This window comes from Vitis riparia, unplaced genomic scaffold (assembly GCF_004353265.1).
Source record: "Vitis riparia cultivar Riparia Gloire de Montpellier isolate 1030 unplaced genomic scaffold, EGFV_Vit.rip_1.0 scaffold727_pilon_pilon, whole genome shotgun sequence".
NCBI classification, from domain to species: Eukaryota; Viridiplantae; Streptophyta; class Magnoliopsida; order Vitales; family Vitaceae; genus Vitis; species Vitis riparia.
The window spans coordinates 35,001-58,983 of record NW_023269754.1 but is presented as its reverse complement, the minus strand read 5'-3'; the positions used below and the strand labels follow the sequence as shown (position 1 = coordinate 58,983).

The 23,983-nt window shown below is 36.5% G+C and overlaps 4 protein-coding genes across 4 annotated transcripts; all 4 read right to left on the bottom strand.

Moving 5' to 3' along the window:
• Positions 1–174: 174 nt before the first annotated feature.
• On the bottom strand, positions 175–11,111 carry LOC117910386 (AMSH-like ubiquitin thioesterase 3). Its single transcript, XM_034824460.1, has 14 exons — positions 10,853–11,111; positions 7,724–7,788; positions 7,521–7,596; positions 7,163–7,360; positions 6,356–6,456; positions 6,112–6,217; positions 5,969–6,015; positions 5,424–5,748; positions 5,205–5,294; positions 5,049–5,111; positions 3,975–4,049; positions 2,420–2,482; positions 931–983; positions 175–713 (listed from the first exon to the last, which is right to left on the bottom strand). Exons 1-14 carry the CDS (start codon positions 10,964–10,966, stop codon positions 539–541), a joined length of 1,551 nt encoding a protein of 516 aa, XP_034680351.1. The 5' UTR covers positions 10,967–11,111; the 3' UTR covers positions 175–538.
• Positions 11,112–11,629: 518 nt separating this feature from the next.
• Positions 11,630–13,528, bottom strand: LOC117910393 (protein trichome birefringence-like 4). The gene is made up of 5 exons (XM_034824467.1): positions 13,008–13,528; positions 12,738–12,930; positions 12,424–12,605; positions 12,163–12,321; positions 11,630–12,069 (listed from the first exon to the last, which is right to left on the bottom strand). Exons 1-5 carry the CDS (start codon positions 13,517–13,519, stop codon positions 11,721–11,723), a joined length of 1,395 nt encoding a protein of 464 aa, XP_034680358.1. The 5' UTR covers positions 13,520–13,528; the 3' UTR covers positions 11,630–11,720.
• Positions 13,529–14,143: 615 nt separating this feature from the next.
• LOC117910390 lies at positions 14,144–15,393 on the bottom strand. The gene is made up of 4 exons (XM_034824462.1): positions 15,253–15,393; positions 15,037–15,164; positions 14,631–14,856; positions 14,144–14,540 (listed from the first exon to the last, which is right to left on the bottom strand). The coding sequence occupies exons 1-4, from the start codon at positions 15,359–15,361 to the stop codon at positions 14,425–14,427; spliced, it is 579 nt and encodes a 192-aa protein (XP_034680353.1). The 5' UTR covers positions 15,362–15,393; the 3' UTR covers positions 14,144–14,424.
• A 4,553-nt stretch (positions 15,394–19,946) lies between these two features.
• On the bottom strand, positions 19,947–23,850 carry LOC117910377 (putative pentatricopeptide repeat-containing protein At3g16890, mitochondrial). The gene is made up of 2 exons (XM_034824453.1): positions 21,465–23,850; positions 19,947–20,508 (listed from the first exon to the last, which is right to left on the bottom strand). Exon 1 carries the CDS (start codon positions 23,753–23,755, stop codon positions 21,611–21,613), a length of 2,145 nt encoding a protein of 714 aa, XP_034680344.1. The 5' UTR covers positions 23,756–23,850; the 3' UTR covers positions 19,947–20,508; positions 21,465–21,610.
• Positions 23,851–23,983: the final 133 nt, after the last annotated feature.

Below are 23,983 nucleotides of genomic sequence, written 5' to 3'. Positions count from 1 at the left end.
ATTTTTCTCATTATCAGGCAAATCTCATATTTCAATTATATGGATTTTTAAAACCATATATTTCTCGTATAATAGCCCATAAACACAACTTTCCCAAACACCTACCTCTACCTCTAGTGTACAGAGCTTGAGGAAACAAACCTTACTTTTGGACATATCATACGAGTCTGCATATATTTTACTAGTAGGCATGCATAAACGAAAATCCGGTCTTTGAACCATAGTAAGTATATGTTGTAAAGATGTTCTACGTGTAATAATACAAAAACTTGTGTATGGTAGTCTGGTAGGGTGTATTTGAGGGATTTTTACTTGCAGCAGTTATCGACATGGGAGTAGTACCTGGAGGACTCACCAAAGAAGAAGACTGCTTGTGGTATTTTCTATTTGATGATATAAAACAAATGAATGAGCTCTATTTTCATCAAATTTAAAACTCAAGCAACCGATTAAATTTACACGAGCTTTACAATTTCTGATTCCACTTCTGCCTGAAAATGTTTCCTCCAATAGCCCATATGGTAATGAAATCAAAGCCCTAGCGAAGATCAACCACATCAAACTTCAAATTGGGGTTCATGTAGACATGTGAACAGTGTTCATAAATTGGGCTTCCATCTGGACACTCCTCATGAGGATGAAACCCACGCTGTTGACAATTTCGAATCACAGACACACCAGCTGGATCGGATAGATGAAATATGCCATGTGGACTGCAATAGCATAGGAGATACATACCATAAATCAGTTGTCACACACACGGGCGCACAAAAAAAAAAACACACACACACACACACACAAGTGGAAACTTGAATTGCTTCCCAACTTGAGGTTATTTGTCATTCCAAATGATAAATAATACTGGCCAAATCTTGTTCCTTTACATGGATTAGATAATGTGAGAGCCTGTGATGAGAAAAGAAAATCTACCTGGATGTATCTGTGGGGGCCATAACAATTGCAATTGCTTCTGGTAGCATGATCTAAGGAGAAACCACAAATAAAATCATTTAGTGAAAAGCAAAATAAATTATAGAACAGCATGTCATTGGAGTACGCAGAACAAGCGACCCCTGTGGAGATTGCCTCCCCCCTCCCCTGGAAGGGTGGAGGAAAAGGAAAGGTAAAGAAATTAAATTAGTAAGCGTCAAAAGGGCAAAACCCAATTATAATGGGCAATAATTGGACACCGCTGGGGAAAATTAAACCAATTACGAAATAAATCATTTCAATTTTAGTCCTCTAATACCCGAAAATGGAACTGGCTATTTAGCAGGAAATATTCAGTCAACTATATCTTAATAAAAAGAAAAACGAATCTTGTATCCTGGCACCACTATGACATGTTAGATATGGAACAAATTTTTATGTGTTTGCAGTAAATTTACAATAATAAACATTTAAACTATTTTGCTTAAGTTAGTGCCTATGTGCGTGTAAAGGATAAAAGTTATCAAAAAACTAATAAACAAAGAAAATAATTTTAATAAAAAACAAAAAGGCACCATAAAAAAATGGAATATTTAGGCCCTATTTGGTAAATGTTTTCAAAAACAGTTTTAAAAACTACTCTCTAATATTTTGTAAAACAAAAGTTTATTTAGGAACCTAGATGTTTTTAACCTATTTTTAATGTTTTTAAATATATTTTTTAAATAGTTTTTATATCTAGTGCTTTATTTTCAATCATTCTCCATATGTGTATAATTATTTTTTAAAACAACCCTTAGAAGACAAGTAAAAACAACTAAAAAATGTCCTCTAAAAACAACAATGGAACACATTTTTATGCGTTTGTAGTGAATTTACAATATTAAACATATAAAGTATTTTGCTTAAGTCAGTGCCCATGTGTGTGTAAAGGATAAAAGTTATCCAAAAAACTAATGAACAAAGAAAATTTTAATAATTCCTAAAAACAAACATGCACCATAAGAAAATGGAATCTTTAAGCCTTATTTGGTAACTGTTTTCGAGAACGAATCTGAAAAACAATGAGAACCACTCTATAATGCTTTGTAGAACAAAAGTTCATTTGAAAACTTGAAACGTTTTTAACTTATTTTTAATATTTTAAAATAGTTTTTGTATCTAGTGCTTTATTTTTAATCATTTTCCATGTTTGTATTATTATTTTTTAAAATGACCCCCCAAAAAACAAGTGAAAACAATTAAAAATAACTAAAAGACTCTGAAAACATAAAACAGTTTTCCGATTGGCAAACATGTTTTCCCATTTTTATTTTTTTTTTGAAGAACAGAAAACTATTCTTGAAAACAGTTGCCAAATAGGACCTTACTCTCTTCTGCAGACTTCTTAAACTAGATAAGGGTGAGGTCTAATTTTGGGTTCAAACAATTAAAACTTTAGAATCTATACATTTTCAGGAAATGATAATCAGAAAGTATTGTCGATTACCTGATATGAATAATGTGTGTGCAGATCAACTGATGACATGAAACAGGTCTGTGATGGGTGCGTCTGAAATCAAAATGATAATGAAAGAATGTTTAAATGATGAGTAGAATGAGACAGTTGCTTATAAAAGAAATTATGCCCATAAGTAAACCATGGATGGTAAAAGAAAAATACTGTCTCAATTATGTAATCTCTAAACTTAAATTGTCCATTAAGTAAGTTTGTCAGATATCAAAATTTGGGTTTTAAAGCAACCTTTTTTCATTAGTCATAATTATCTTAACTCATAGTGAAGGTTCCAATAGTAACAATGCAGCAGCACAGCATGTCAGCTTACTATGCATAGGCAAGAAAAATAGGAAACAATAGGATCGAATTCAAGATATGACACGATAAGAAAATTGCCATAAGGAAGGTTGTCCTACTGACATCTGGCTAATCAGTGATAATATGTTAATATATAGCTGCTCAGAAGAGGAAATAATGGAACCATTGGAGGAATGGCTCTTTGATGTACGAAAAAGCAAGCAACTAGAAACATCTAAGTTCAACATATAAGAAAAGGGAAATAAAGAAGTTGGAAGGCTGAGAGAAGATCAAGCCATTGAGCATTTTAGAGGCATGGAGATGCATTAGAGTTCGGAGCTTTTGAGTCTTCAAAGTTGGGGTAGCCAAATAACAAAGCTTGCTGTGTTTTTAAAGAAAATGGGGTGGGATTCATGTTTTGTTCTTGCTTTATTGTGTTAGAAGACCAGCCAAATTCCTGTTGGTGAGGTTTCCTGACACCTCAAAATCCAAGTCCATTATAAAACAACTTGCCCAAACCACCCAATGGCCAAGTTGGGCCAGGTTGAATTTTTTTAACACAACTAAGTTAAAAGTCATGATTGGATACTTACTTCAGCACTTATGACACTTCTCATTCTGTAGCTCAAAAGCACTAAAAGGGGAGGCAAACAGACAAAGGAGAATAGAGGGAGGGAGAGAAGGTATTAATTTTTATCCTACTCAATGGATATTTTCAAGATTATTTCTGTTGCTATTATGGAAACCATTGCCTGGTGGGAGATTTCAATCCACCAGATCCTCTTTTTTCCTTTGGAATTTCAGTTTCTTTTCAGTCAGATTGGCATCCATTGCTGCATTACTGATGCCAGAAATTCTTTTGAGCTTTTATGGAACCAACAAAACAAACCAATTCAATAAGCAGAAATGGATTTCTAAATGTGATAAAATTTAAATACTACTTCATATCCAGAAAGGCCGCCATTACTGTTTGAATCAGTGGGACCAATCAAGGATACTGAGACAAGTTAATAGTGCACTGTGCAGAGACTAGAATATATCAAATTAACTAAATAAAATTACCGACTACAAAGATAAAAGCTTTCTGCTTGGGTGTAAAGCAGATATTTATTTATTTATTATCATTATTATTTCAGTTTTAGTCGAGGCTCAGATTGGAACATAACAAGGGAACCAAAATAATAAGCTACAGCTAGAATAAGCACAACAATTAATATACAGAAACCATCAAGGCTATCAAAACACTTACATGAATCCATCCAAGAGGAAAAAGGGACAATTTGTCCTGGACCTCAAATATTTCTTCTTCATTCAACGTTTGACACTGAAAAATAAAAAATGCTTCAGCATTGTAGCACTATTGGTAGCCAAATACAAATGAAAAAAATAAATAAAGGTCATATCCTGAAATTAATGAGATATTAAAGTCAAATTGCAGTATTATCCATTAGACCATCTATTGATAGGGAAATAGTGAATCTTGTATTCCAAAACATAATTTGATGGTATTTAGAAACACCAAGACTTTATACACTGCTGACAAATCCCATGCACTACCCATTTGGATTGCCACCCAGTTGCTTCAGAATTGTGATCTCTGGTATTATCTTTTATTTCAGATTTCTTGGGCATTTTCTTGGTCCTTAACAGAAGTGCTTCTTAGATGGCATGGTTGAACTATCAAGAAAAACAGGAGAAAAGGAGAATTATCTTCCATTGGGTGGTCTAGTGCAACTGAAAAAGAGAGGGACAGAAGGACTTTTGTGGAGATTGAGTCTCCTCCACTCAAGCTCAATGTGTCGTTTCTTGAGGTGTTCCCAAGTGGATTATATTTCTAGTTGGAGTTGTTTTACCAGGTAAGGCTTTTAGGCTCCTCTTTTTCATTTTTTCTGCATAGTTTCTCTTTTCTCCCCAAATAGGAGAAAAGTGTACTATATGTACATGAATATGTTTCCTTTGGCACTTTTAAAATCTAGAAAACCTAACTTCCCCCATATACACGTTCATAATCCAATTTCTCATCTCTCCATGTATGCCCTGTGTACATGAATATGTTTCCTTTGGCACTTCTTTAAATCTAGAAAACCTAACTTGCCCCATATACATGTGCATAATCCAATTTGTTACAATGCCATTTTCAGTTGTTCATTTGTTCAGAACTGATCATAACTGAAGCCAACAGGCTGGAAGATGAGGCTAATTAAAAAAAGAAAAGAAAAAAAAAAGATAAACATGCAGAAACAAAAAAAATAAATAATAAATAAATAAATAAATAAATACAACAGAACTGCATAAACCTAATTGTAAAGAATTGTCATCTTACAGAATCTGAAGTTGATTCCTGCTTTGGGATTATAAGCGTCGTGATATGGAAAACTCTGTTTTTCTACACCCAGATGAAATATAGAGAATAAATCACTTACATACACTTCCAGAATCCAGATAAACCTTTCATAATAAACAAATCAATTGCTCTTACCAGTGAGCCAGCAAGAACACCACAAGTTTCTAAATTTTTTTTTGTATTTGCCAGTGCTAATCTTAAGAAATCTTCCATCATACTAACTGGCTGCAATGCAAGCAAGAAAAAACTAGCATCACATCCATTAAAATAATTATTCAAAAAAGAATGTTAAAATGGCCATAGGCAAGAACAAATAGGGCAACTGTTTTCCAAGGATTAGAACAGGTAGCTTACAATGTGCAAATGTTGATAAGAATTAGAACTAGGCATCCCATGCTGAGAAGTTGCAGGTCCAGGTCGTGGATCTGCAACTTTTGATGGTGGAATTGGATGGAAGTCCTGCTGGATTTGAGCAAGAACAGGAGGAGGAGAAGGCTGCCTGATGTTGCCCAAGGGGAAATTATCATCCCTCTCTTCAATAGTAAACTGAGGTGACTCCTCAGAAGGGCATAACCATCTACCATCATCCAAGGAAAGCACTGACTCCATAGGAGATCTATCGCCTCCCAGATCACTATCTTTTATTGTTGCAAGATCATATTGTTCATCCTGACTAGTGCTATTGACATAGGTAACACCAAACCAAAAAAAAAAAAAATGTTACCATGGGCCACAATTTAGAAAGACAAATGAAATATTAAGTATCAACGGCATATTAGATGTTATAAATTTAAAAGAATCTCGAATCCTGTGGAAAATTATGAAAAAACACATACAACAGAACAAGTAGAGATTTGAACATTTAAATAGGAGCACGTGAGTTAATCAGAAATGCGCACCCTAAATTTTCAGTAGAAGTTAAGTCGGTATTACTTGGATACTGAATCTGCAATAAACAATAAAATTATTCAATTAATGGAGTTTTCAGCTTATTAAAAAAAGAGATAAATAAAAATAATAATTGCAAACACAATAATGTTACCTTTATCTCCGCACTAGGGCCCAGCCACTGACCCCTAAGACCATTGGGGCCTAAAAATGAGTGTCTGGATAAAGTCTCTTTCTTAGGAAGAGGTAGACTCAGAGACCTGTACAATGTTAAGAATAATTATGATCTGTAATCCAAATTGACTTGCTATGGTTAACAGTCTTGTATCTTTGAATGGCGAAAGAAGCATTAAACAATAATTTTGTTCAGGTGAGAATCATTGAACAATATTACTCACAACTTCTGAAACTGCTTGTCAACCTGCATGGGATTTGATGATAAAACTTGAGTATGATCATTTTTATATTTCCATGAAATCTGAGGTGCTCGGCTGACTGCCTGCAGCCAAATAAAAAAATAAGATAAAATTGAAAAACAAAAAAAATATACATACATACATACATACTATATATATATATATATATAGAGAGAGAGAGAGAGAGAGAGAGAGAGAGAAACAAAACAAAAAATAATATTAAAAAGCAATAAAACATGGAAAACAAAATATTTTGCCTAGAAATGAACATAGACTTTCAAAAGAACTTTATATAAACTAGAAATCCCCTGCTAGTGGCTGAAACCAGAAGCAGAGGAAGATGCTAGAATTTAATTAAGGCTTCAAAAGAACTTTATATACACTAGAAATCCCCTGCTAGTGGCTGCAACCAGAAGAAAAGGAAGACGCCTAGAATTTAATTAAGGCTTCAAAAGAACTTCATATAAACTAGAAATCCCTTGCTGACAGGATGCAACCAAAAAAAATGAAAAAAAATAATGGAAGAAGAAGAGGAAGAGGCTATGGAAGAAAACAAGACATTATGAGAAGAATAAAAAGAAAGCTTCCTAAGAATTCTTATCATACATAAACTGATCACATACCAGATACTGGATGAAAAATGAATGATTTAAAAATAGAATCATGGACTTAAAGAAACCACGAGTTTTAAATGACATAATGGACTTTGAATAAGAGCTAAACAATGCATCGAGTAAATTTTCCATTCACACCATTAACATGTTAATAGGAAATTTGTTTGGTTCGCACCTGCTTATTATCAAAGCTGGGGAAAGGTTTCTTATTAACAGGGGGCCATGGTGAAGATATCTCTGAATCATATGGAGTCCTTTCCAAGACATCAATTTGCTGCTGTTGAGATACTGTGTGAGCTTTGTTCAGCTCATTCACTTGACATTGAAATTCTGGCTTCAAAGATTCTAGCTCATCTAGCACAGCTAACAATTTCTGGAATTAAAATGTCCAAAAGACGCCTTATGACCATATTTTGAATTAGAAATGGAGAAACTACAAGAACTAGCACCCAAAATATCATCGTAATGATAGTTCTTTCTTCTGCTATTTTGAACCTATAAAAAGAGAAACCACAAGAACTAGCATAACTCACCTTCCTATAAATTGCTCTTTCTTTTGGAAGCAAAACCTGGTAGTCTCGATGAAATGGTATAGTCTCGGACAACAAACTGGGAAAAATCAGGAAAAAGATTAAAGATATGAAATTTATGCTATAAACTATCAACATGGAGACGCGTTGGCAGTATTTTAAACTAACAATATGGAGAAGTGTTGGCAGTATTTTGCTTTCATTACCTCGAAAACCTAAGAAGTATGATATACAAGTCTATAAGATTCTTCTCCTCTCGATAAACACTCGCCTGAATATAAAAACATACAATGACAAAAAAATAGTTTTAAGTCAAAAACAGGTAACATCAGTATGAGATACTACAGTGCCAAGCTAAATCTGTGTCTGTAATGTGGTTGACAAGCCTCCATGTAAGAAGATATAGAAGAATAAAGCACCTTAAAGGCTCAATATGCCTTTAAAAGTCATCACTCACTTTAGAGTGAGGACCAAATGATTACACATCCTGATATAAGAAAAAAGATCCTTTTTTCTTCAAATAGAAAAATGTTTATAATCATTTCTAAGATTTATACACAGCACATGAGCATAGCAGTTCAAGAATGAATGGTCACTAATCAATCAACACTTCATATGTTACATTCACAATTGTTCATATTATATCATGCACTTAAGGTTTATTTTATATAATGAGAAATAAATAGGAAAAACATATTGAATCACTCATAAATTGTATTTTCACAGCTGTTGACTCATCAACTGTATATCGTTCTCCTATTCTCTGTATCAAGCATCATATCATATCATAAAAAAGTACTATAGGTTTTATTTTATATAATGAGAAATAAACAGGGAAAATCATATCAGATCACACATAAATTGCAAGAATGAAATATTAATTCATATATAACCAATTTCATGAAAGTAAGATTAAAAGAGGTAAATATAGGCATCGATATTACACATAAACGTTGGACACTAAAGTTTTCATGCAAATAATTTCACAAACTATGACATCTGTAGGAGAGCCAAAAAAATTCCCTTTTTTGCCTCCATTTTCCTTTATTTACATTTGTCCACAATGCAGTTAATGGGAATGTGTGTCTACTGTGGTGCTTTTCTTGCCACCATGAGGAGATTTCAATTAGTTATGAAGAAGGAAGTCCTGGCATGTAAATGTAGACTACATGTGGTGGTATGTATCCATGGGCTACCCTGACAATTTTACACATAGGCATTCATCAATTTTAAACATATACAAATGCTGGAAACTAGAGTTTTTCGGCAAAACACAACATTTTAATGCAAGGATTTATTTCAAAATCCACATTAAATTTTCTAAACTTTGGGCTAAATTTTTTATCCCGTGTTCCAACTAATTTGCTAATAGAATATGTGCGTCCCAAAAGTTCCAAATTCGTAGAAGTCCCTAACCAATATACTAACCATAATTATATACAAGTATACATCCATACATGTATAGATTCTCAATATATGTATGTATGTGCAATAGTTAAGGCTCTAACTTTTCAATACCCCAAAAAAAGGAAAAGAAGTATTTTTTTTTTTTAAAAAAAGGATAGAAATAAGAACTGATGTACTAATCAAAGCATCCATCCACCATTATCCACATTGAAATACTTGAATACACCAACACGTTATTCATTAGAATAATAAGTACATGTATGTATCTATCTACCATGTGTGCCTTTAAGAATCATGTACAGTAAAACCCCTATAAAATAATACCCTTAGGACCAAGAGAAATTATTATCTTAACAGGGTTATTGATTTATAGATAAATGAATATTTATTATTTTAAAGAGAGCTAGTTTTATGTTTTGAATATACAATACTTGTATATGTAAGGCTTATAAATCCAAAAACAATGGATTTTGTCAAAAGTTAATACATAGAAGCCTTAAAGACATTAAAAAAGAGGTGATTATTAATTGTAAAAGATAGAAAACCTTCTAAAAGGAGAAGATGAATTGTTAAAACTTAATGCTCAAAAAGATAAAAATGTTTCAAGTATACGATGATTAGCTATTTTTTCTTTAAAAATAATTAAAGGTAAGTAAAGGTGCTTGCATCAAAGTTTGGCACATCATATGCAACATTTTTTTTATGGATAAAAAGGACAATATTATAAATAGAAACACCAAAAAAGCTTCCCAAAGTACACAGAAAGTATACAAAGAACACCTAAAAGTGCCACCCGAAAAATAGAGAGGAACGACAAAGAGAGAAGGCATATCATAGGCAACATATCCTATATTGTCTACATATTATAAATTTATAAGATACAATTATGTGTGTTTTGCATAAAAAAAAAAAGTGGTGGGGAGGCTCATATGATATATACATAATAGTAAGTTTTCAACAGTTACACCTATATTTTCCATTTTCAACAACACTGAAAATATTATTGCCAATCAATTTTCTGCACCCAATGAAGTAGACATGATCATTTAAAACAGAAAAAAAAAAAAAAAAAAAGGAACAAAAGAAATAAAGCAATTAGATAACTACCATAGAAAAAGAAATAGTTAGAACTCCACCCATCAGAAAAAAATGGATAGCTTCCAAGATGCTAAAGGCAGCCTCATGACTCACTCACATTTTTTTTGTTTTAATAGGTAGCCTCATGACTCACTTACAATCTTCGTAGTTGGATGTATAAACACCTCAAGAGGACTATTACAACCACTGTCCTTAAATGTGTTGTCTTTAACTGCAAACCAACTCAATTGGACTCGAGAATCATATGGGTATGGGCTACAAAATTCGTTTTTTTTTTTTTCTCACGTATCCTTCTCTTCTCATCTGCATTTATTTCCTCTAAACCCCAGCAGTCTAGCTAAATCTTGCATCCAAAATGAGGCACATATTGCCCGGATTTTCACCAACCTACAATCATCCAATTTGTTTGTAATGAAAAACCTAGACAGATATATATATATATATATATATATATATATATATATATATATATAGAGAGAGAGAGAGAGAGAGAGAGAGAGAGAGAGAGAGAGAGAGAGAGAGAGATGCAGCAAGAAAATGAATTCAAGCTTGTCAGTTGTATAATTTTTTTTCAATCATAGGGCAAAAACCAAAATTGATAAGGCATGGAGGTATCACCACTCTTAATTCTCCAACTAAGAACAGATAGAAAGAAAACAAATGAATCATTACCAACTCCAAAACCCTAATCAAACACGACACTGACAAATTCAGCTCTATCACAGCGAAATCAGCCACACATTAATCAATCATAGGGCAAACCAAAATTCCAACCTCAATTACGAAGAAAAAGAGATCATCGGATGTCAAATTGACGAAATAATTTGCACCTGTTTGATTAGATTATCCGCGATCCTATAGTAATAACGGAGAGGAATCCTATCATCGACATCAACCCTCCGAGTGATCGAGTTAACGTTGAATGGTCTCTCCAGTGGCTTCATTTTTTCAGGGAGAACGCCCGGAGGCCTCCAATTTCCGATGAACTTTCCGGCCACAGTTTAGATCGCTGCGTAAAAAACGTGTCTGCAAAGCAAAGATCGTCTCGGGCTTTTCGTTTTTATAAGAAGGTGAGTTTCGGCTTCTATGTCGACATGGTGTTAAAAGAGATGGGGTTTATTTCAAAAGTGTGGGCCAATGATATCGTAGCACATCATGGTGAGGGCAGGATACTCGTGGCACTTGATTAGTATGTAAGGGTACTTTGGTAAATTGGTCTGTACATTTTTCCTCGAAATATCTTGGAAAATAACTCTAAAAAATTTGTTGAAATATAAAAAATAATTTTTTTCAACTCAACGAAAGTAGTATTCTTTTACTTACAATGAAAAAATAATCAAAATATTTTTCACATTTTTAATTATTTCTTTAGAAATTTCAAACATTCAAATTTATTTTCAAAGCAATTTCTAATTTCTATGAACAAATTTAAGATTTTAAAATATATTATTTTGATTTTAAAATATATTTGTAATTTGATTCCATTATTTTATATTTTGATTTATATTTTTTTATAATATATACTCTAATTCATAGTCTATTTTTATGGTAGTTAAACTTTAAACAAATCAAATTGAAGCTGGAATTAGAAGTAGGATTCCAAATGGATGGAGTGAATTTGCCAAGAGGCTGTTAGAAAATACGAGTTGAAAACTAGAAAATTGGAAACACACAGTGACCATGAAATTCAAAGGGAATTTATACAATAGAGATCAATTCTTCACTGAAATCCAGATAGCTTGATGTTAGCAAGGTAGCATAGAGGAGCTCGTTCCACGAGTCTGGAACCCCAGGAAGGCACCAGTGGCTGCAGTCTTGAACCATTTCGTTACTCCTTGACGCCTCCGGCTGTCGAAAGATGGAGGGATGCCCGTCTTTCCTGTAGTCTGTCATTTTGGTAATGTTGAGATACAACACCGGTGTTATCATCTCTGCTATCACTGACTCAAGGGTCCTCATCATCCATGGATATGGCGCAAGCTGGGTCTCGTTTGTTATCGGCCGCGTCTCGCCGTCGCAGTTCCCACCGGAATTCCACTGCCCACCTCTGCAACTCCACCGTCAAGCACAATCCCATCGCTGGTATGCCACCATGAAAATTCCGATGGAAAGGAATGAGAGAATGAGATTATTTATATACCTGAAATGAGAAGCTGAGAATCCCCGGAAGAACACCCTGGTGCGGTTAGAGTCGATGTTGGCGTCGACCCATTGCGCCCATGTCCTCAAGGCTTTGGTGTATGCTTCTGTCACTTCTAGCTTGTTGTACACATGCTTGCCCTCCTGGAAGTAATTCTGGCTGAAATGGGGAAGAAAATGTGAACTTTTTCTGAGAAGAAAGAACCGGAATCATTGATGAAAATTCAACGTTGGAGACCTAGAACAGAGTAGATGATCGTACCCTCTGTAGGTTTTCTGGTGCGTCCACCAGTGGCCTGTGTTGAAGACGATTATATCAGCGTCTCTGTACTTGGAGGAAGAATCTTGGATCACGTCGAGCCTGAGTGTCGCTCTTAGAGTTCTACTTATAGTTTCTTGTACGAGGAATGGTGATCTGACGAAGTCGATTGAGCATTTATAGTCCTACAGAATTGCAAGAACATAAACATTGGTTAAAGCTACTGCAAATTTTTTAGTTTAATAATAATGAAAATTGTGTCTCTGATTTTTTCTTATTTATCCTACATTTTTCTCAGCAGGTAAACGGATTCTTACCAGGAATCTAAACGAATAGAACCCCTGAGTTCTGAACTCCCGCTTCCCCGAAACTTCAAAGACTCTGCTCTTATCCACCAATGACTCTCTCAAAGCACAGACCAGCGATTCCCACATGTTCCGATTCAAGGAGTCGCCGACGAACACCAGCCTTTTCCCTCTCAACATCTTCAACATTTTCCTCCCATCAAACCTGGATTAAATTGATTTAAACCCATATATAAGATCGTAACATATTGCATAAAATTGATCAAGAATTCGATTTCCCACCTTGGGATCTGGCACCCCTGTGGCTTCCACCGGAAACGGAGATAATCGGAATCCGGCCGGCCGTTCTTGAAACAGTTGAAGGCGTCGTCGATGTACGGACAAGACCCAGGTGGGTAAACCGGCTCAGAATCATCCAAAACCCAGTTACCATCAAAGATGTCACAAGAACTGAGGTCACCCACTGCATCAGACTCGCTGTTTCTTGGACTCTTCCGGGTTTCTTTGACTGCTGAGAGTGAAGTGCCCTCAGTGCGAGTCCCATGTGAGTTGGACACGAGATGAGCGCAGGAAGTGGTGGGCGAGGCGCGGTTTGAGGTGGGGAGAAGACGAGAAACGAGAGTTTCAGCGGCCACGACCGGCGAGGTATCGGCGAAGGTTGCTGAGAAGAAGAAGAAGAAAGAAAGAATGCGAAGTGACCCTACAAAGAAGTGGGTTCTGGGGGGTGAAATAGGGAAGGAAAGGGTTCTTGGAGCGTGTAGGAGAGTGGAGAAGAGGTTCTTGAGAGACGCCATTAGAGAAGAATGGGTTTCTTTGTGCTTTGTATGGAGGATGCTGCATTGGTGGTTTTGCTTCGTTTGAAAGACGAGAGGCGGTTGAAGGTGGTGGGACTCGGCGAGGGAATTTTCGGATCGGGTTAAATGTACGGTGGGCATGTTTTCCTGGTTTTTTTTAATTAATAATTACAATTTATTTATTTTATTATGAAGGAGAATTTACTCATTAAATTAATTAAGGCCTTTAAAATAAAACAAAAAAAAAAAAAAACAAAAACAAAAAACGTTGCCTGAGCTTTCATATTAATATATTTTTTTAATATATAAATTCTTTTAATAAAATTACACAAATACCTCAAAAAAAATATTTTTGGCATACTATCAATTAAAAATACTCGAACTTTAGGTGCTGACTATCCCGTAACAATCAACACTAGATAAATTTAGTCGATTATAAATATTTTTTGAAAACTTTTTTTAAAAATAATTAATTTTTAAGCTGAATATGAGGTATTTTAGGAAGCTTTTTAGATTATTTTAAGAAATATTTGAAAATATGAAGATTATTTAAGGAACTTTTGGTTAAAACTATTTTTCATATTTGAATTCCTAATCATAATTTTGTTTTTAATTCACTCCAAGTTTCTTACAAGGCATAATCACAATTAGGCTCATTGATACAATTACAACTTCATCATGCACAATGTCATAAATTAAGCCTGCAATTCACCTCTTAGTCCATCACTCCAAGCCAGGTTACAATGGATGAGTTTTCCATTCCTTTTTTTTTTCTTTCTTTTTCTCTTACAACACAAAGGTGTTTAACATTAATATTTCTAACATAATGCTAGCAAATTACTTCCATATTCTAGGCATCTCTCCACCATTTCAACCACATCAGCTGTAAGTATCAGAAGAATGTATCAAATCAGCAAACCACATCCTATAATCATCGGCATAAACCCGAAAAGGATCGATTTGCCAGCCTTGTTTGCACTGTTTTCGTCAGCCTCGATGTGCTCAGCCACATTGAAGTCACCTGTTCAAGGAACAAGCCAGCTTATGATGCTTGGAATTTGGCAGTCGTCAACCTAAAGGATAGAAGAAGGATGTTTTTCAAGAGCTATACCTCTTTCACTGGTGTAGCTGCATCCTGCCTGGAGGGTCTCCCTTACGTCCTGTATCGTGGCTTTATTGTAAAAAAAAAAGTTTGATAATATGTTGCCAATGCAGGTGAGCACAAGGTGAGTCTCTTCCAGGCACGGTCCGTTGCAGTATTGATCAGTATATTCAGGTGGCACGTTGATGTTTCCTCTCTCGTTTAATCTATAAGATTCCTCACAGCTGCTGTAGATCTGGGATTTGTTCCAAACAGGCAAAGAATTCATATACCAAACTAACTGATGAGAAGGTTTCTCAGTAGATAACATTACCCACCAAGCAAAGATCATAAACAAAAGCAAGCACATAAAGTTTCTATCAGAATGGGCGTTGAGTTGTATTATAGATGTAGTACTCGCAAAAAAATCACTTACGAACTTGTCATTGAAACAGAGCAAGGCTTTTGCAACAATCTGAGCTGGGTCTCCATCTACGGCACCTGTTTGAGGAATATCATGACCATCTACAGAACCTGTTTCAGGCAGATCTTCATGTGCATTCCCTGTTAATGACCAGAGTGGCAATCAATACTGATGTTGATAAACCAGAAAAGCAAAACGCAAGGAAAGACTTGTTTCACCATTATTTACCGAATTTGAAACCAAAAAAAGAGACATAAACCAGAGCAACAAGTAGCACCCAGCACTTGGTGGTAACTGAGAATGCCATTACAGAAGCTTGAGGACAAGTTGAGCTCATGGAGCAGAGACTGAGATTGTAAATGATCAGAAGAATTTAATAATAGGCATTAAAGTTTGTTTGGTAAATGGAATTGGGAAAGGAAACCCACTTGGTGGTCTGTTCTATATTTTGGGCAAGAAAAGGAGGAAGGGCAAAGACTAGCAGTGAGAGGGCAGTTGGAGTGCAAGCCACCAACTTCTACTTACTGTGGACTTTCTCCTTTGAGTGTCAGAAACTAAACCTAAAGCTATTCTTGTCTCTCACACTTACATTACTAGTTCAGATAGATTTACTCCATCATTCAAGTAATTCCAGGCAAGGCGTCACGCCAAAGCTCATTTTAATTTCTTATAGAACTTGGAAAGTGCTATACATCATCAATACGACATGAGCAACTATGATCAATTACACTAAGAATATACCCAGAAAAAGACTTGAGGACTAGGATGCCTCCTCCTGGACAGGCTTAAGATTACGACCTAATGGACAGGTGACCAAGCAGAAGGTTTACCAAATCTGGTGTCACATATATTTTGTAGAAGCACGCCAGTCTGGAAGATACATTACAGCTCAGTGAATCAATGGAAAATAGCCAGTATCTAGGCTAAGAATAAGCGATTCTGCAAGCAACTTTTATGGTCAAAATAAGTGTTAATCTATAGATCATGTTGTATGATAGTCCTTGCAACCATGACCGACAACGGTGCCTCAAGATGATCTTGTTGGTGTGAATCATTAGAATTACTAGGTTATTGAAATTGTAACTATAGAAATCCCTTAATTCAAGGGTCAATCATCAGTTTAGCCGAAGATACTATATAGGCTAAGTATAGCATCCTAAATTATCTCCCTGTATCTCCATATCTTGAAATTGAATCAAAGAAAAAAATAGAAAGTTTTTTTGCAGTTTGACATGGTATTAGAGCATGGTCATGGGTTTCCTGTGACTTGACCAAAGAAGGAGACCCAAACTACTCAGAATTCATGGCAGAATCCACCGAACTGATACAACCACCAAACACGACAACTGAATCCATCCTTGACAACCGAGATGACAGAGGTTCTGTCAAGGGCCCAAGCCTCATCACCATTACCCTTCACCGATTCTCCAACAGTACTAGGCATCAAGTTAGATGGTTCTAACTATGCCTTATGGTCCCAGGTTGTTGAGATGTATATCTTGGGCAAAAACAAATTGGGATACATCAATGGAGACTTACCACAACCATTAGAGACAGATCCATCCTTTCAAAAATGGCAGAAAATGCTATAGTGAAGGGGTGGCTGATCAACTCGATGGAATCCTTCTTAGTCGGGAACTTCATTCGCTTCCCGACTGCTAAGCAGGTTTGGGATTCTATTACTACAACATACTTTGATGGATCCGACACATCACAAGTTTATGATCTCCGAAGGCGTGTAACTCGGATGCGGCAAGGAGGTGAATCCATTGAAAAATACTACAATGATCTATAAGGCTTGTGGCGCAAGATTGACTTTCGTCGCCCCAACCCGATGGAGTGTGCAGTGGATATACAGAAATATAACTCCATCCTACAGGAGGAAAGAGTTTATATTTTTCTGGATGGGTTAGATGATTGACTTGATAATATTTGAAGTGATGTTCTTCAGTTGAAGCCCTTTCCTGAGCAGGCCTATGCACATGTTAGAAGGGAAGATACTCGCCAAGTTGTGATGGCATCTAGGGTCGAGAATGCCTCTAGCAGTGCTGCCATGGCTACTAAAGGGGTTAAACCTGGTCAACCACAAACTTTGGTGAAGTTGGGGTCATCAACCAAAACTAAGTACCAAACTAATGAGGGAAAGTGTACTCATTGTGGCAATACCAAACACACTTGAGACACCTGCTTCAAACTACATGGGTACCCCGACTGGTAGCATGAGTTGCAAGCCTGGAAAAAGAAGGATAACACAATGGCTAAGAAAGGCACGGGTCAAGCTGTTGTGGTCATTGTTGAGCCCCAGTTATCACTCATTCCCATGGTTGATTCTTCTACTATAGTCAAGGATCGAGGTAGTTGTGGACAAGTTCTATGTAGCTCCAACACTTGAAATAATGGTATCTAGATCATTTACTTAGGGGCCACGGATCACATGACCTTTTACCCGAGTGACTTTTCTCATACAACACAACCACAACAAGTTTGCATTGCTAATGCCAATGGGGTGGCATATCCTATCATAGGGGCTAGAACCGTGCCCATTTCACCCTCTCTTTCACTCACTCACACGCTTCTTGTTCCATCTTTATCAAACAAACTGATGTCAGCAAGTCAAGTTACTGAAGAACTTAATTGTGTAGTATTAATATATCCTACATTTTGTCTTCTTTAAGATATTCTCAGCAAGGAGATCATTAGGCATGGTACTAAGAAATGGAGGCTCTATTACTTGGATGATTTCAGCCCGAGAAAGGCAAATCACATGCAAACTCAGGTTGGTAGCAAGGAAAGACAAATTTGTTTATGGCATCGTCGTTTGGGGCATCCATCTTTTGGTTATTTACGACACTTATTTCCAAATTTATTTTTACATTTACCAAATATAGACTTTAAATGTAATACATGTATTATGGCTAAGAGCCATAGAATTTCCTATCCAGCAAATTTGAATAAAATTGTTGTCCTTTTTTCCTTAATACACTCTGATGTATGGAGGCCTTCAACGGTGACTACTTCCTCAAGTTATCGATGGTTTGTGATTTTTGTCGATGATTGTACTCACATGACGTGGCTCTATCAAATGAAGACCAAAGATGAAGTCTTTCCTATTTTTCAAACATTTCATACCATGATTCAAACCGAATTCTCAACCAAGATACAAGTTTTTCGGTCCGACAATGGTGGGGAGTTTATTAATCAACGCTTTTAGGCCTATTTCCAACACCATGGTCTACTCCACGAAACATCTTGCTCCCAGACCCCACAACAAAATAGTATTGTTGAGAGAAAAAATCAGCATATCTTGGAGACCACTCGCACTTTACTCCTTGGCACACATGTTCCTAATCGCCACTGGGATGATGCAGTTGCCACTACTATATACTTGCTCAATCGAATGCCTTCCAAAGTGTTGAATTTCAAGACTCCACTACAAGTTTTATCTACTCATTTTTCTCTGCCCTCAGTTCTTATGCTTCTTTCTCGGGTTTTTGGATATGTTGTTTTTGTCCATCTTCACAAGAATCAGCGTACCAAGCTGGATCCATGTGCAGTTCGGTGCATTTTTTTAGGATATGGTTTACATAAAAAAAGGCTATAGGTGTTATAACCCTACTGCCAATCGCACCTACATCACCATGGATGTGACCTTCCTTGAGTTCGAGTCATTCTTCCAAACCAGGATGACTAATTCGAACTCTTCAGGGAGAGCCTACGGGTGAAGAGCCGAATTGGTTGATAACTCCAAGAGGCGAGATGACACTAGGAATTGAAATTGAAAATGAGGAACTACAACCACTGATGAACATGGTAGAATGGGAGATGTTGTAGGTGGAGAAGGACCCGAGAGTGAAGAACTTGTCAATTATGAGCTTGCAAATACCCCCCTCACTTCAGTACCCGAAGACTCTCCCACTGAGAATACTCCTGAGGTAAGCCATTCTACCACTCCTCCATGTGATAATACCTTGGATACTCCTGCTGGTTACATATTGCCTTTCAGACACGATCGTGGGAAACCACCTAATAGATATTCTCCTGATGAGGAAGAGAGAAGATCCAAGTACCTAATTGCAAATTATGTGTTCACTCAAGCGCTCTCCGAGCCTATCAAAACCTTTACACACACCTTGTCCTCTTGCCACATCCCGAATAGTGTTGAAGAAGCTCTAGCCGATCCAAAGTGGGCACAAGCAATACAAGAAGAGCTAGAGGCCTTACAAAAAAATAATACTTGGAGATTGGTTCCTCTATCGAAAGGGAAAAAATTAGTGGGATGTAAATGGGTATTCTCTATGAAATACAAGGTTGATGGATCGATTGACCGATACAAGGCAAGGCTCATGGCGCAGGGGTTTACACAAACATATGGCATAGACTATTTAGAGACTTTCTCACCAATAGCTAAACTAAATACTGTGAGAGTACTACTATCTCTCGCAGCAAATTTAGATTGGTCACTACTCCAACTAGACGTGAAGAACGCCTCTCCATGGCGATCTTGAAGAAGAAGTCTACATGGACATCCCACCAGGGTCTACAAGCTCTTTCGAAGTCAAGATTGTATGTAAGTTGGAGCGAGCATTAATTCAAGGGTCAACAATCAGTTTAGCCGAAGATACTGTATAGGCTAAGCATAACATCCTAAATTATCTCCCTGTATCTCTATATCTTGAAATTGAATCAAAGAAAAAAAAATAGGAAGTTTTTTTGCAGTTTGACAGATATCTGTCCAACCTAGCAATCTGCAGACACAACAAATTATTGGTTCATTTACTAAATTACTTAACAATATACTAGCAATTAACTATAGACAAAATACAAGTTATTCACCAAAAAAAAAAAGAAAGAAAAAAATATTACAACGAAGTGGTTTGCAATAAAACCCATGATTTGTTTAAAGTCTGAGTGCCATCTGAATGTCGTATAGAAGAAAAATAATTCCATTTCATTTTCCGGAACAATTGAGGAAACAGATTCAGACTGGGGTCAATTCACAAGAACTGGACTTGACACCATAAGCATTATTATAAAAGAAATGCAAATATACATGTTACAAGATTGTTACATATTTAATGCTGTCAGGAACAAAATGAATTCATCCCCAATGCAGTTTGAAACAGTGCGAACAGGATTGCAATTCCACTAGATATCAGATGTTTCCTGAATTCAGCTCAGCTCAGCTCAACAAAGCCTCAGCTGAACTACCTGCCATGTAAGCTGCTCTTCCTCTATATCCTCTAGGGCCATGACTTCTTTAAAATCATCAGAAAACATATTTGTCTTGCTAACAAGGCCCAAGTCCATCTGAATATCCCCTCCAAGTGATCCGAGCATGTAAGATTATGCAGAAAGATTTACAGACTGCTGCATCCAGTGGCCATCTCCTGACCACCACCTTCAATCTAATATTACCATGTAACACCATGTCTAGGAAGCAGTTCCTCTATCCTTCCTGTTATCATGGAAGTAGCCCAATCCATGCTGCAAAAACATGAAGAGTGAGGTGAGGTTCAGCTCATAACTACTTCAATGAGTTGCATCTGCTTCTGTGTCAAATGGAAGTACAAAAACAAACAGAACCACCTTGACAGTTATACATCTCAATATTCCTCATATGAAACAAAGATATCACTAGGCTGTATATACTATAAAACCAGTCAAAATGTAAAATTTGAGACTACGTAAGAAAAATCTTTCAGCAAAAAGATAAGAGAATCCTCATCAGTAGTTTCCATCTGAAAAGAAACTTACCACAAAATGAACCAAAAAAATAGTGAAATGGATATTTGTAGCTTCCTGGCTTTTATGGTTTGAGCCTTTTCGCTTCTTTTGTATACTTCTTGTACACTCTGAGGGCACTGCGTTTGGTGTCCCCTCTTTTCTTTATATACAACTTTTCTTTACTTATCAAAAAAATATATATATATATTCAGAATATTGGAATTCAATTGACTAATTCATAGATCTAAGATCCACCTATATGAATTGAACGGTCCAAATGATCAGCTCTGAGATAAGTTATCAGAATAAATAGATCTTAAATCAGAATTCAATTGAATAATTGTTTTGGGCAAAGATTTAACACCTACTGATGTCTCGGTGTGAGTAACCAAGTCCAACTGATTCCCCCAAAATGAGCACAAGGAAAGCAACACAATTCAAAGCACAAAATACCATCCCAATATCTTTTTTAACAAAAATATCTGATATTATAATTACTACCAAAAATTTGACTGAAGGGTAATAAATGGACAACTATCTAAAAAAACAGAATTTTAGGATTGGATGCAATGAGTAAAACTGCATGACAGAGCCATTTTTGGAAGATCCATCTCAAAAACTCAACATGCATATTACACCAGGAATTGGCGCAACTCTTTTTCTGGAAAAAAAGGAAAAAAGTTCTATAAGAGCAAAATGAGTGACTTGTTATATACCTATGATCACTTGATTCCATGAATGCAGAAGGTACAACATCAAGAAGTCATGAATCATGATGGCTGGATCTGTCTTCAAAGCCAAAAGCTTAGAAAAGCAGCACAAACTCATGAACCAAAAATCACAATCTGGAAGAAGCCCAATCCTATAAAACGGGTATAGAATTTGGGGAAATTCCCTGATTGCTATATTTCCTTGCTATAACCTTGACCTCTTCAAACCGGGCCTGTTGGATTAGGGCATCAATAATTAAGTTACATGTATAAGAGTCAGGAATACATCCATTTGCTTCCATTGAGAGGAACAACTCTTTTGCCTCATCAAATCTCCCTGATTCACACAATGCCTTAATAAAAGCACAATATGTAAAATTGTCGGGACTCAAGCCCAATGCCAACATGGAAACAAAAAGGTTTTGTGCTTTCTCAACCTTATTCATTCTACAAAAACTTTGAATGAGAGCATTGAAAGAGAATACGTCTGGGCTTATTCCATTAGCTTGCATCCTTCTTAAAAGTTTCATTGATTTTGCAACATCCCCAACAACACACAAAGAGCGGATCAAGATATTGTATGTGACAGCATTTGGAGCAACACCCCACTCTACCATTTCATTGAAACAATTAAAAGCATCACTGATCTGGTGTGCCCGACAAAGGCCATCTATCATAGAACTAAAAGTAAAGATATTAGGCTTGAATCCATACTCCAAAAGCATCTCCAACAGAGCTCTTGCCTTGCCTATCTCCCCATTCTTTGAGTACCCACTAATAAGAGTGTTGAAAGTAACAATGTTAGGATCAATGCCACTTTCCTTCATTTCTCTGAAAGTCTCTGATGCTCTGTCCATCATACTAGCTTTGCAGAAGCAATCAATAACCATGTTGTATGAAAAAGCATTTGATACAAGTCCAACTTGGACCATCTCATTCAAGTAACGATTCCCCTCCCCATCTCTTCCTGCCTTGAACAAAGCTTCAATAAGTGAAATGTAAGTATTAAAACATGGTTTCAAACCTTGCTCAACAAAACTATCCAATATTTCACATGTCTCATTGACATCCAGTCCTCTAATCAAACAAGTAATTATAATGTTAAATGTTGAACTGTCAGGGAAATAACTCTTCTCTTGTGCTTTCCTCAAAAACAAGGCTGCCTCTTTTGGCATCTTGCTATTTGAGAGGCAACACAATATGGTATCACAAACTACTTTAGGCAAGACAGCTTCCTTCTCTAAAAATCTTGATAACAACTCAAATGCCTTAGACGGGTCAATAGAGCGAAACAACCCATGAACTAATGACCTAAATGTGGCATCACTAGGACTCACATTTCTACCCTTCATTGTGTCTAAAACCCTAAAGGCTTCATCAAACCTTCTCGCATTACAAAACCCATCAATTAGAATGGTATAAGTAAAAACATTAGGTGAACAGTCCAAGCTCTCCATCTGCTTAACTAGACGAAGTGCCTCATCCACCACACCTATCCTGCAAACTCCATGAATAAGAATATTGTATGTGAACCTATCAGGATTGCAGTTATCCAGAGACATCTGTTGGAATTTCAAGTACGCCAAGTCAAGTGAATTGGATTTCACCAATGCATCAATGACCGCATTATACAACCTAGTGCTTGGACTAAGACCCAAAAACGAAACCTGCCCAAAAACTTCTGCACAATACTTCGCCAATCCAAACCTCCCCCAACTACCAATTAAAATGCAAAGCAAGTCTTCGGTAATCGCACAACCTGAATTTCTAATATCTTGCAGCAATTCAACAGACAATATAACAGGACCTTTCCTATAAAGAACATTCGCTAAAGCAACCCGAACGGACTGATTCTTAGCTAACAACGGGTTGATCTTCAAAACCCAGATATAAAATCTCAGAGGATGTAATTGGTTTTCTTGGTTCTGCAGAATGCTCACCACCAACCGAGGATTCAAACTGATCCTCTTCGCCTTATACTCGTGGTTTATTAATAAAAACCAGTCCTCTCTCGACAAAATCTCGGAAATATATTGATGATCGATCGATTTAACGCGAAATTCCTGATTATGATCCGAAATGAGGCTGTTTGAATTGAAAAACAAACTAGAACTCTTGGAACCAGACTTACCTCTTGAAGGAGTTGCAAGCCTGTCTGTAGGCCTTGGATTGAGAGCTGCTTTGGGTTTGCGTTTTGTGGGGTTTTCTTTATTGAATTTTCTATGATTGTATGCTTCTTCAGAGAGATTCTTGATTGCAGGAGAAGCCCTAGAAGCTAGAGAAGAAAGCCCTCTCATGTCCGTTGCCAGACCAGATAGCAGGTCCGGTCTAGGGTTTAGCAGCTTTATGGAACTCGGACCGGCTTATAATCCGAACCGGCTCTCTGTTGTGTTTGTACATAATCTGAACGGATGAAGCACGGCTGGAACTGGGGTGTGATCGTTTAAATTTATAACCAACCTGACCCGACCCGAATTAGGAAACATTCACCCAATCAAAGCCAATATTGTTAGGTCATATTGGAT